The sequence below is a fragment of the Cygnus atratus genome, chromosome 15 (assembly GCF_013377495.2).
Source record: "Cygnus atratus isolate AKBS03 ecotype Queensland, Australia chromosome 15, CAtr_DNAZoo_HiC_assembly, whole genome shotgun sequence".
Classification (NCBI taxonomy): domain Eukaryota; kingdom Metazoa; phylum Chordata; class Aves; order Anseriformes; family Anatidae; genus Cygnus; species Cygnus atratus.
The window spans coordinates 4214178-4227669 of record NC_066376.1 but is presented as its reverse complement, the minus strand read 5'-3'; the positions used below and the strand labels follow the sequence as shown (position 1 = coordinate 4227669).

At 47.2% G+C, this 13492-nt stretch overlaps 1 protein-coding gene across 3 annotated transcripts in view; it reads left to right on the top strand.

Moving 5' to 3' along the window:
* FOXK1 (forkhead box K1) overlaps positions 1-13492 on the top strand; it is a 55645-nt gene that overhangs the window by 10097 nt on the left and 32056 nt on the right. Inside the window, exons 1-2 of one of the 3 annotated variants that reach the window (XM_050713870.1) lie at positions 6872-6990; positions 7145-7302. The exons of the other annotated variants lie outside the window; for them this stretch is intronic. Of the exons in view, the coding sequence (XP_050569827.1) occupies positions 7238-7302 (65 nt within the window). The 5' untranslated portion in view covers positions 6872-6990; positions 7145-7237. Of the gene's footprint in view, positions 1-6871; positions 6991-7144; positions 7303-13492 lie in introns of those variants that run through there. 3 annotated transcript variants of the gene reach the window in all.

Below are 13492 nucleotides of genomic sequence, written 5' to 3'. Positions count from 1 at the left end.
AACGGACTTGAGTGAACGTTTTGCGAAGTCTGAGTCCATATGGATCGTTTTTTGTAATGTACATAAATAGTACATTAGCTCCTTCCAAATCACTTTCTAAATGAACTGAACCAGCCTCAAAGGAAAATACATCATAGTCATGCTCTGTGTGTGAGAGCCCTCTTAGAGAGCCTGACTGCATTCAAAGGTTAGCAACATCCCACACACAAGTTTTTTCTGGCATATGTATGTGGGAATTAAGATCTTTTCCTGAGCTTTACTGAGGTTACTTTGTTTTGCACAGCCTTCGTTAATGTGTTTATAGGTAGGTCTTAGCTTTGGAAATAAGTCTCCTAGGTGGCTGCTGAGACCTTTCAAGGAGACCAGCTGGCTCCTTGAAAGCAAGCCCTGCGATGATGAATGGCCCATTAGAAGAAAGTTGATGGCATTGCAAATGAGATTTACATGAGAATCAAACTGCTCTAGTGTGTCCGGCAGAGATGCTGAAACAAGCGCCCCTCGCCGGAACGGTTATTGAGAGATTTTTTATGAACTGATCTTTTAAAATGGGGAGTTTCTCCTCCTTCTCCAGGATATAAAAATACTCAAAAACCTGTAGTAATAAAGGAAGGGTCTTCCCAGGAAGCTGGGAAGGGGCATGAAAAGGGGGATAGGACACGAGCTGCATGCTGTGCTTGGCCAAATTTCTGTGGTGGAAGGGGCAGGAGCTGCGGCAAGCTGGAAATTCCCCGGCAGTTGAGCAAAGTTTGAAAAATCTTGGTGTTGAGTTAGGTATGGAAATGAATAACCAGCACGACTTGTCGAGGCCAGCGCTGGCACTGCCACTCGTTCCATGCTGTCACTACATATTTGATTCTCGGTGCACTGCTTAATTTCTTATTGAAAACAGAACTCTTTGTAGAAGCTGTTACGGGGAAGTTCCCCAAAGCGTGGGTGCAGGTGGGGCTTTTTTTGGCACTGAGGTAGGTGTTAATTGTGGTTTATGATTGAGGGAGAAATGTACTTAGCCGAACGTTTCTGCCAAGATGAGCAAAGAAGGAAAATAGTTAATATTGACCTTTTTAATTTTAACCGAGATCGCTGTGAGCGGCAGAGGCTTGGAAAGCTGCTCAGAACGGCTCTCAAGTTTCGCAGAAGCAGGGAAGAAATGAGAGGTACTGGTCGTGGCCGGGCTGTGCTGAGTCACCCCTTGTGGTCTGCGCTGCGGTGCAATTGAAGCCAGGCTCCTGCTCTTATCTCGAGGGCTGTCTTGGAGGGGGGAAAAAACTCAGCCCGTGATGAATGAATGGGGAACAGGCGGTCCTTTCTGTGCAGAAACTCCCTGCAGGCAGGCGTGTGTGTGTGTTGGGGAACTGGTGCTTGCCATTGCTGCAACACCTCCGAAAACAAACCAGCTGGCAGTCCGGGTGCTCGCTGCCCGGTGCTGCCCCAATTTCATGCACGGGGGTGCCGAAGCAGCCGGGTGCAGCTTGTTGGTGCTCCTCAGCCTGGGAGCTGTGGTTTGCCCGTACACCCCCAGGTCCGGGGCGGTCGTAGGACCTGCAAATTCCTGCGGGAATGGCTCTGAGACCTCAGTGAATGCTGAGCCAAACTCGCTCAGAATCCAAGGCTTGTTGCAGCGTCTGCCATTAAGTCTGAAGGCGCAGGGTTTGCCACTGGCTCGTGGAGGACAAGGGTGGTGGTAGCAGAACACAGACAGAGCCATTCGTGTGCTCAAATTTACTTCGTAGGGCGACAATGGGGAAGGGTGGAATAACCTCGTTTACCATCGTGGTGTGTATTGTTTTTTCTATTTTGTTTTTGTTGCATAAAGCCTTGGCTGCTGTCAGGCACACAGTTGAAGAATATTTATTTTTGCAATGTGTGTTGTGTTTTTTTTACTTCTGTTCCATTTTTCTGCCAATTTGATCTGTACTTTAGTTTTGTTTAGTGGTTATCTGATAGGGTTGGGATTTTATTTTTGATTTGGCCTTTTTTTTTTTCCCCGTTTGAAAAATCACATTAGGCTCTAAAATGGATCAGCTCTAAAACTGAACGCTAGGACAAGATATTTATTGCTGATGCTGTCGGAGAGAAACCTCTATAAAGTGAATTTCTGTGTACTGAAAAGATGCCCCAAACTTCACTAAGAGCCATGCCAATGAAAAGACCTCCGAGGCTTTGCGGAAATCCTGTCTTAAGGCAGATGTCCACTCTTCAAAGTCAAAGCAGGAGCGACAAGCGTGCTGTTGATTCTTCTGAGCTGGACCCTGGCTTAGCAGGATGGGAGCAACCGCTTCCACATGGCCATCAGAAGAGGCCAATATTGACCGGAAGGTATTCAGAAATATTTGAATAGAGCTGTCCAGCCCCTCAGAGTGGTGTGGTTAAAATCCCAGGAGAGGTCCTGCAAATCCCGAGCACGCCTTGCTCCCTAAACCAAGGTGCAATTTCTGCCCCGCGCTGCTGTCGCCGGCGCTAGCACGTGCGGTAAGCAGGAGGAGAGGAGTTAATTTTAGCTTGATTGGCAACACAGAAGGGAACCGAGATGACTGTGCTGGAGATGGCAGTGGGATGAGATCAACGAGGGGAGTTTATTTTCATACATCTAAGTGGGTGTTCTAAGCAAGTTAATGATTTTTTTTAAGGGAACCAAGACTGTTAACGCATTTAATCCTTGAAATGCTCCTGTGGTAGCAGTCCTGCACGCTTAGCGTTGTTGCACAAGGCTGGCTGAGATAACACCAGGTGCGTGTCCCATTCCTCTGCAGTTCCCAGTCCCTGCGCCCTGCTGCCTGGCTCCTCAGCAGCGTCTCGGGATTGGGCTCCCCGCTTTGCTCCTGCTCACCTTTGTTTATGTTCTGGAGCCCGTTCAGAGCTGTTTATGATTAAACATTGCTCAAACAGCCAGGTTAAGATTTATTGACATAAAGGAGGCTGGGAGGAGGGAGCGGCTGGCTGGACATCTGCGTCTATTTCCAGCCGCGGGTGATGTTATTGGAATTGCACACGTGTCTGAGGCCGTGGCGTATCAGACAGGCTTCTGTTCAAAGGCACGGTGGCGAGGGACTGATCCCTGCCGGCACAGCACGGCGTGCTGAGAGCTCAACTAAGGCCGTGTGCGCTGCTGACGCTCCTTCCTCTTGAGCTCGGGGCGCGGAAATCACCCCGCTGCTCTCGAGCAGGGGGCCACGAGCTTTCTCGAGGTGACGAGAGAGATCCGGCTTTAAAACATGCCAATGGGGCGACGGCCAAGCTGGGCACGAACCCTTTAAGAGGCAGTGCTGGTGTACGGGTGGCAAGGAGGTTGAAAACGGAAGGCTGGTAGGCGAGCGCTCTTTTTAGGAAAATAAATTCAAAGGAAAATAGAGAAGCATCAGAGCTAGAAAGAGGTAGGTTCGTAAGAAGCCATTCATCGTTTCTGAGCTAAACCAGCATTTCCTAGCCTCTTTGTTACGTGCAAGCAGTGGGGTTAAATGGCTGTTTAGCTTTTGAGGAACGCTATATGTAGCACATCAGAGTTTCTTTGTTTTAAAAATCACAGATATTGATAACTTTCAGGCTTTAAACTTTTTTTTTTTTTTTTAAATACTGGTAATACGATAAGAAATTTAATTTACTGATCAGCCCAGCGTGGAAAGGGACTTTTGCAGTTATGAGACTGGATGATGAAAGAGAGAGGTGCCCCCCCAATATTGTACATAATTTACATTTTCTCTGAAGATCAGATATTTAGTGTTTGGTAAAGAAATTGCTGAGATACAATCTAGACCTCTGCAGGCTAAAATACCTGATTACAGCAGCAGTGGGCACACAGAGGCTCGTGCGTGTTGCACGGAGTTTCTTAACTGTCGTTATTTTCATGTATACAACCACACACACAACAAAACAGCATAATGGGTGTGCTGTGTGTTGCAGATCGTATCAGCCATCTGCAGCGCTGATAGAAACTTTCTGGGGCCGGCAGCCAGCCTTGTTTAAACAGAGGCATCGCCTGCACCTCGTGCCAGCCCACTTCTTCGGTGGCAAGCTTTCGCACCAGGTTCTGAGGTTTCATCAGGCCGTTCTTTCTGACACTTAAAACAGCTCCTTATTGCCAGGCTTCAAAATAAACAGCAGCTTTACGGTTAATTTTAGACCTGAAGGACAGTTACCTAGATGCTTTCCGCAGGTAACTGTTTGCACACGAATGCAAGGGTTGTTTTCTCCGCTGCCTTTGTACCGAGAGGCCCGGTAGAGGAGAGAGGCTCTAATTGACACGCGGGGCGGTGGTGGGTTGAGACGTGGCTTCCCATCTGACACGCACAGGAAAAAAGTGCACTGTATCTTAGCAGTTTGCTCAGAAACACCAAGTTGTTTACAGTAAGGAGTACCGAGGGGAACAGAGCAGCCTCTGTAGCTGCTAGAAGTGGGGCCAGAGCTCACCGTCAGAGACCTTACAAATAATACAGATAAAACCCTCCAATCGCTGTGACTGTTGATGCTGCAGATTAATTGAAATTGATGTAAAATCACAGCCAGGCTGGACCTTTAGATGCTGCAGGCTGGCCGTGCTCCACGCCATCCTCCCTGCATGCCACCGAGCTGCAGCTTGCTGGTTTCTAAAGGAATGGGAGTGCTTGGGAGGGGAAGAGGAATTCGTCTTCCGATAGCGAGTCCCGTGCCCGGCGCTCCTCGTTTGGAGTGAATGGCATATTTTGAAGCTGACTCCAATGTTTTGAAATGCGAAACTGACTGAGGTACAATTATAGCATCACCTCTTTGTTTCTCCGTTCCTCGTGGGTAGGCATCAAGTAACTTCCATCTTTTATTGACGTGCGTATTTAACAAGGTTGTCTTGGTGGTGGGCTTTAACAGAGTCACTGACCCAAGCACCAAAAATAATCTGATTAATGGTATTTGTTCAAAAAGCCTGCTAAGGAGGATATTCTTTTGACTATAGCAAGGCTTTATTCTTGATTTCTGATATCATCCTGCATATTTATTATCAGTCTGGAAATATTTGTCAGACCCACGTCTGGATTAATTTTAAAGTAAGTGTTCATAGATTTTTTTTTTAATTATTATAATTTTTTATATGTATAGATGAATTCAGATCCAGTCAGGTGTGGATTGATCCAGTCAGATGCTCCACTGAGTTCAGAAACAAGTGGTAATGATGGTTTTTCCAAGGACATCTTTCAGCTTTTTTGCAGGCGTGAAGAGACACAACGAGCTGGCTTAGAGTGGCTTCTGCTGGAGAAGTTTCAGGAAGGTTATTTTTCAAAAACTGCAGATTCTTGTCCCTTTGCGCTCTGATAACTTTCTGGAGGAGATTGGAGGAGCTTCTGGTAGGTTTTTTTTTCGGTACTGGATTGAGCAGCTTTACTGTAAGACCTGTCCCACGATGCTGGGGATGTAGGATCTGGACAAGACCCATCCATAACGTGGGCAAGGTGGCGACTCCAGGGGGAACCTCCTACCACTCCTGCTGGCTCTCCATCACCTGATTGAAACACCCTTTTCAGCAGTTTCCGTGATATTCTTCCCTGCTCTTCTACGAGATTCTGTTTTCATACTCACTGAATTTATTCCCTGACCTTGCTGTGGTATTTCATTACACAGAGAGGAAAAAAAAGCAACTGCAATATCTTGTGTTTTGTGTTGTGTTTTTTTTCCCTTTCCTGTACTGTGCTTTATTCTTGAAAGGGGAGAATGTTGAAGTAAAGCTGTGCCTGACATCTCAAATAATTTTCAAAGAATAAAATCAGAACATCATTAAAGAGATGTAAGGGATGTACAAATAAAAATACAGCCCTTGGTTCTTCGCTGTTAATTCTCCAGTGTGGAAGAACCTAGCACGTTCTCACTTGAAAAATTAACTGCCATTGTTCCTGGCGGTGTTGTTGCTCGTTTTATCAGTTTGCTCTCTGACAGCAATTAAAAGGTTTGCTAGAGAGCCTATCAGAAATTGTAGGGAAGCTGTGTAGAACAAAACGATTGTTTTTTAAGTTGCCCAGCATGGTGTTTCAGTGCAAACCCTCCTGAAGGTTTTGCTTTCAACATCTAGTTGTCAGAGCCGCAAAAAAAAAAAAAAAAAAAAGCCTATTTTCTGCGTGCTTTTAAGGAAGATACATGGGAACCAGAACAGCATTTTGATGTTCATGGGGTTGGGCTTCTGGTATCTCTTTTCCTTTTTAGCCTTCCTGATCCGCCTGGGGGTGTTTACCCTCTCCCCCTCCGCCACCTGCCTGGCTCCGTTTCCCTGGGATGGGCAGCAGGCACCTGGGATGTCTGCAGCGGCCGGAGAGGGCTGAAGGTAGAAGAAAAATCTGTTCATGTCCGTCTGCGTGCGTGGTGCTGGCCAGGAGGGGAATCCCAGAGTTTGCCCAAACTTTCCTGCGAACGTGGCTTTCTTCAGAGGGGCTTGCTGAAGGTTTCAAAATGTGCTTGCGTGGGGAAGCGTTTCTCGGTGCGTTTGTGAGCCCTGAAATGGCATAAAGGGAAGCCCTGTGCAACTGAGCTCAATAGAAATAGTCATTATAGCTAATTTACTTTGTGCTTTTAAGAGGCATAGCTATTCATAAGTTGTGGTTTTGCCTGATGCTGCTGGTAGTATTTGTTTTAAATAGATACGCTTGCCCGCACACGCTCTTTGCCCATTTGAAATCTTGTCTGGCTGTGTTGGAAACCTCATTTTAGACACGGTAATATGCAGTGTTAGGCAAATCTCAGTGTAACCTGTGGTGCCTTCTCATTAAGGAAAAAATCCCTTACCCTGTGTACGGTGCCAAGCAAGCGGTAGCGTGAAGCCCAAGGAAAAGGTCGTGTCTGTGACAAAGTGGCAGTTTTATTTTATTTTTTCTGATGCGCTGTCCTTGTTCAGCCATTTAATGTGCTTGCTTCCCTCAAGGACAATGGGTGAATAAACTCTGGAAGCATGAGGGTGCCGAAAAGCACGTGTCGTGCAGTGTGCGAAGCCCCTTCGAGGTGACAAAACCCGCTCCTGGAGCCCTGACCTGCTGCTGCCATGTGAGAATTGTCATGGGTGTGGGACATGGGAAGCGCTTGTCGGGATGCAGAAAACGCTTTCCGGCTCTGTTCATGCCACTGGTGTCTTGCCTCAGCTGGTTGACTTTGGGTTTGGGATAATTAAGCTGAATTTAAAATAAAACTGACTTTTCAGTTTCAGGAACTTTTGAAAATTTCCAGCCGTAAAGCATTGGCGTGGTAGCTGATGGGACGTACCTGACACAGAGCAGAGCTTCTCTCAAAATGAATGAGCTGCATTTCGTCCTCTGAGAGGAGAAGGCGCTGTTTGGATCATGTGATGCTCAAATCTGAGTCTGTGGTTACGTACTCTGTTTTTTAATTATCTGCCAGAAATCTGCAGCACTGCTGCTGGTACCTCCTTCCTCCCCTCAGTTCTCGTCCCCTCCGCCTCCTTCGTGTCGGTGCTGCCACGTGGAGGGCAAGGCCAGGGGGCTGCTCTGCCTGGCAGTTCCCTCCAGCAAAAAAGAGAATTAGTATCACCTCCACAGGTATTTGGATGGTGCTGCTGGCACGGGGGTGACGTTAGGAGGAACTGGCCAAGGGGAAGGAATGGCAGAGGGGGGAAGGGAAAAGCCTCTTGCAGCAGAGGAACAGAGTTAGGCGTCGTTAAAGTTGATCTGCATGAGATTGAGCGGCTTAATTGGTGTCATTTTGGGAGGTTGTTTTCAGGGAAGAAGGAACCAGTGAGCCGTCCACATGAGCCACAATTTGACCCAGCTGGCCTCATCCCGGTGAGCCCAGGGTGGCCAGAGGAGCATTTCCAGCCACCTCAGCTGCCTTGTGGGGAAGGACAGAAAATCCTTCCAGTAATGCAGAGCTATAGGCTAGTTGCTGCTAACGCCACTGGACTGGGTATGAGGAATGCTCACAGCTTCCCAGTGAGTTTGCCTTTACTAAAAGCAGTTTGGTGCTAGCTCTGGTGCAGACATGACAGCTAGGAGGCAGTTAATGCCAGGACCGGGACAGTGAGGTTTGAGTTAGACATCTGCTGTCACAGGGCAATGGAAGTGGTTGCTGGCATTTTTCTGGGAAAAGCTCCCAACAGAAGAAAACTGACGTTCTTGAAATAGAATTAAGATCGCTCCCTCTTGAATTCAGCTCCTTATTTCACGCCTGACCTCACTCTTGGGCTCGCAATTACAGATCCGTCCCAGCTGGCACACCTCCTTTGTGTATCTGTGATGTTAAGCAGGACAGTATGGACAACATACAGTGACTGTGTTACAAAGCATCCAAGGCAAGCGATTTGTAAACTTGTGGTAACTTTAAAGTTAGAAACCAGTCTTCCTGGATCTAAACTCCTATCGTGCCTTACAGAATAACCATGACCAAACGTTTCAATGGGTTGCTCAGTCTTTGTGGTGGTTACAGAGATCGCTGTACTCCTTTATCTGCAGATAAGCTCCATGCTTTCTGATCCCGGTTTTCCAGCAGTTATGTTAAAAACACTCACGGTGACTTCTATAGCTTTTCTTCTAACTAAACAGCAGTGGATAACAGCAGAGGTGTTTTTGCAGGGAGCGCTGCAGTTTATTTCCTTGTCCTGGTGCTGTCTGGCCTCGTGCTCATCTTGCCTCGTCCTTGGCTTGAGTTGGTTCATTCTGGGAAGAACAAATGTACCGAAGCGTCCCCGTGGCCTTTATCAGGGAGCAGTGGATTTGGGGCTTCACCAGGCCCCTCGGTTCTCTCTTTGTAAAAGCAACAGGTTATTTTACTGACAGTCACGTTACAGATACTTCTCTGGACTCTGTGGGTTAGCCTTCAGTAGGATTTCTGTGTTAAATCTGGTCAGACCAGTAGTGCAGTTGAAAGGGAAATAGCAAACACTGAAAACCTCATTGGTTTAAGACTGTGGTAACCTCCAAAATGGACGAGGCAGTCTTAAAAACCTGGCAGTTATGCTGCCCGTGTCCCCTAGCCTAAAGAGAAGTGAAGAAAACAGACAGAACGACTTTTAGATTGCCATGGTGATAGGTGCATGCCTGTTTTGTAATGTGTATTTAGACTTAGGAGAATAAAACCTATTTGTCTTCCCTCCTCCAGAACTCCTTCTGTAGTCTTGGTGCAATTAACTTTTTCATTTGGGATCCAGATAGCACCAGCCAAGTAGACAATAAAGCAGGTTTCTTACTGGTGTTGGCTCCAAAATGTTATTTTAAAAAAATAAATCCCTGCCGTGGGGAGGGGAGCAGGAAATGTTGGCTGATGATATTATTAGTTTATTATAAAGGAGGGGTGAGTAGTACATAATCTCCTGTGACAGCTAAGACAGCTGTACAGAGCTTGTTGTATGGTTTCATGACATCCCTTCAAAATAATATTCACTATAATTCACTTGCGATTGAAAGGTGGTTTTGTTACTCATGCTTTTGCTTACCTTGCTGCTTCAGACAGCTGCAGTTCCAGCAAAATAATCATTGTGAGCACAATGCTGCTGATGATTATTGCCATCGGGGAACAAGGGGCTACCTTCCCTTTGGAGAAGACGGAGAAAATTGATTTGGCTGTTTCCCTTACTGAAAGGGGTTGGGTGGACGAGGAACCCTTCTAAACATTATGCAGTTGAATTTTTTGTGTTTAGTGTTTTTTTGTTGTTTTGAAACACGGTCATATGCCTGTGGTCAGGCTCCCCATGGTCAGATCGAAGCATCACAAAGCAACAAATCTTGTGCAATGGTCGCAGCAATGATTTGCACCTTGTTTTGGAAGAAATGTGAATCTGAGGTAGTTGCTCTTGTGTCAGGTAGTTTGCTCATCTGTCCACGGGCAGACCTTCAGGGCTTAGATACGTGTTTAGGTTAAGCGAAGCAAACTCTTATCTCCTTCTAACCAAATTTAGTTTGATCTTGGGTAAACTTTCCCAGTGAGTCTTTCATGTTGGCCAAGGCACCCCCTTTCAGACTGCTTCAAAGTATCGCAGGAACAGGGAGTGGATTTATGACTTAATGGGAATGTGATTTTCATAGATGCTAGCACGTTGTTCTTCCCTTAGCTGATTACAGAATACCAGGAAAATTAGCTGCAGGAGGTGATCGGGGCACTTCTCTGTGAAGGCAGCTGCGTGCACTACCTGCACGCTGCAATTTTGGTGTGTACCCTACATCTTGCATTAAAGGGTGAGAAGGATCTGTCTTGCCCTCTGGTGAAATCGAGTCGGGTACCTTGAAATAACAGGAAATGGTAATGGCTTAACAAAGGTGACTGAAGGCAAATTCTCACTTGAGCTGAGAAACCCAGCGTGCTTTTGGAGCTTTGTGCATGGGAATAATATGATGTTCTTCTGGGTGAGTGGCACGGAACTGGTGAGGAGTTGGTATCAGAGAAGTTAGAGGGGACCGAATAAAGGCTGGTGTGTGCGGTTTGGTTGGGGATTTTAATACCTCTTAGGAAGGCTTTTGTGGGGCTCCTCAGTCAAATTTTAGCTAGTAGCGGTTCTGTTTCACCATGGCACTTGGTGCTGTAGTGAGAGCTCTGCCTGTCAGCGTTTGCTGGATCTGAGCAGGGCACTGATTGGGGAGGTGACCGCCACCTCGTAGGGTATGGTGTGGCTGCTGTCCACTTGCGTGGTGTGGCAGAGGGAAGGGTGTCAGGGTCAGGGGGTGCTAACGGTAGCCGTGAGCTTAAAAAGAAAAGGTGGTAGTTGCAGCAGAGGGAGACCATCATGCTTAACTAATTTTTCTGAATGGAACCACAGCCCCGTGTTTCAGTTCTGATTCAGATGGCGAAAAGCGTTACTCTCAATGAAGCACCTCATGAAACGTTTCTTGCTCAGCCTGCGCCATGGCACTGCTCCTAGCAGGGGTGCTTGGGGCGTGATCGCAGGAGCAGCGGCTTCCAGAAACTGCAGCATGATGGAGGAGGCAGACGTGGTGCTAGCTCGCTGGTGGCAACTCAAGTGACAGCTCTTCTGGTTACTCCCCTTTGCATAATAAACCAGAATGATGTTTAATATATATATAAGTACACATGTACGTGTATAAGCTTCTTTATTTTACTTGGCCTTTTCATGATCTTTGTCTTCTCCGTTTTGACACCGTGCTTTTCTGCAGCATAAATGCACAGCCCTGAATCCAGCTCCATTTCCTGTCTCCTTTCTAAGTCTCTTCAAGCAGCCTTTTCTTGCCCTTGTGAAACAGATTTTAGCAGGAGCCATTTGGTGTGGAGCAGCACGCAGGGTGCTCTAACAAAGAAATCAGTGAATAGCCTCCATTTCTACCGAGTCTGGCACTACCTTTTGGCAAACGCACCTCGATTCCCTTTGCATCTGTGAGTAAAAAGCACTTGGAGGAAGGGGGGGAACATTTCTGGTTTTTATGGTGTCGTGCAGGGTATGGAGTTGTCACGTTGCCTTTTTTTTCCCTAACCATTTTCCCCGAAGCCTGCATTAGGGGTGAATGTTTATGTAAAGTCTAGTGTTCCCTAGCGTTTTATTTTCAGGCCTTACGTAGATGAAATGCTTGTGGTCACTGTCACTGGTTCACCACATGAAGGAAGCCTAATAGCATGGGTGCTGTGTTGTCAGCGTGAGGAGCTTGTCCAGGAAACTTTTGAAATTCTGTCGTACTTAAAGCAAACAAACATTTCTAGCAACATTTTCTTTTTTATTACGTTGCTGTAGCAATGTGTGGCATGTGCACTCCTCCTCCTGCCCTTGGTCTCCAATGTATATATAGCGTGCGTTCAGTGAGCTCAGGCATGCAGCAGGGAGCCAGCAATCCATTTGCTTTGACTTTCTCCTGCCTGCAATCTCACAAGGCAAGAATTGTTTCCATGCAATTTCTGGAGCTTGGTGCATGCGTGTGTTCTTGGTTTTAAGAGAGATATTCTCCCTGCCTTGCAAGGATCCTGGAGAAATGGGAATCCTTTTCCCACAAGGAATTCAGATGTACTCATACACAGTTACATCATGTTTTATACAATAGGTGAGGTTTATATGGCCTGGGACTGCAGGTTGGACCTGTCTGGAGCAGGTTATCGAGGACAGCTCTGCACTTCTGCAGTCAAAGCCGGCTGCCTCCTGCCTGCAGGTGACCGAGAGCTTTTTGTGGACCGTTAATTCATTGCTCTGCAATCAGCTGGGAATTTCCAAGGTGATTAAAAGTGTTGCATCTTAGACACCTTTGGAAATAGCAGTTGTCTTCATTATGCTTTGTATGTTGAGTCTAACCGGTGCTTTCAGATTGATCTTTTTCTCATGATGGAAATGTTAAGCCGTGGTAGTAATTGCTGTGCATCTTTGATAGGAATCATGCGACATGGATCAAGTAGTCTAATTCAGCTTAAATAACTTCAAATATATACAGTAATCTTAGTGAATGCGTGCTCGGTTCTACTTGGGCTGCCTGTCTTGTCCTGCTTATCTTCTGGAGAACTGTAGTTCTCATAGGCTTAAATCCTGCACTAATGTGCCCCGGTTTCTAAATAGGACTACCTGATACAGTTTGCATTTATCCTCCTTGGTAGGAAAGAGGTTAATTAAGGGAACAATTAGAAAAGCTAATTAAAACTGCATCCAGCTTTAGAGTAATGAAAAGCAGCTCTCTGTGACATGGTTCAGAAGTGAGGCTGTCCCGAGTTCCCGTTGACACGGCTCCCCGGTGTCGGTGCGTGTAGGCTGACCTGGGGCAGTGTCTCGGGCTGCACCGAGGCTGTCCCTGCTGGTATTTCTGCGGTTGTTGTAACAGGGACTCGAACAATAACGCTAATCCCAGGCACCTTCTTTCCCCTGAGGGAGGGGAGGAGTTGTGCAGGAATCTGTGCTCTGCGTTTCACATCGCATTTCCATTTCTTGCGTCCCAGGTTTTTACAGCACTGAAAGCATGCAGGCACTTCGGACCAGCTGCCCCCACACTGGCTGTGCTGGCAGCAGGAGCTAGCACAGCCCAGGCTGCAGAAGCCGCCTGAAACCATGCCCACCCTCACATATATCCACTCTCTGCTTTTTGTGGGACTGGTTCTTACAAAAGGGCCACGTACGTGCTGGCTAGCAAGATGTTAAAGCTAGCTGCGCAGCCTGGGTTCTGCTCCAGTGGGCCGGGAGGGCTGTCTTTCTAAAAACGAAATCCCAGCAGCCAACAAATTGTTTGCCTGCGGAGCCAGCCCAGCCCAGCCTCCTGGTTTCTCTCCCTCGTTCCAGTGCGGGTAAATCACGTGGCTGAACCCGATAGCTCCGGGGAGGGCTCCCAAGGAGACGCTGTGCGAGACGGGCCTCTTCGGCACACGTCTGCTGGGTCGGCTTAGACTTCATAGTTAGCTTGATTTAGGATTTCGGAAAACCAAAAGTTAGCTTTGTGAAGATTGCCCGTGCTCCTGGGCTGGTGGCACTGGCCTGGGTGCAGTTATCTAACGTTACAGCATCAGGAAGTAAAATAGAGTTGAGGAGCTGGATGCATGACCTGGAGGCAGTGACGGGAGGAGATGCTGGCCTCGTGTTACTCGGCTCCTCTGAAGAGCAAAACGTGGTGGCGGTGGGACAGGGCTC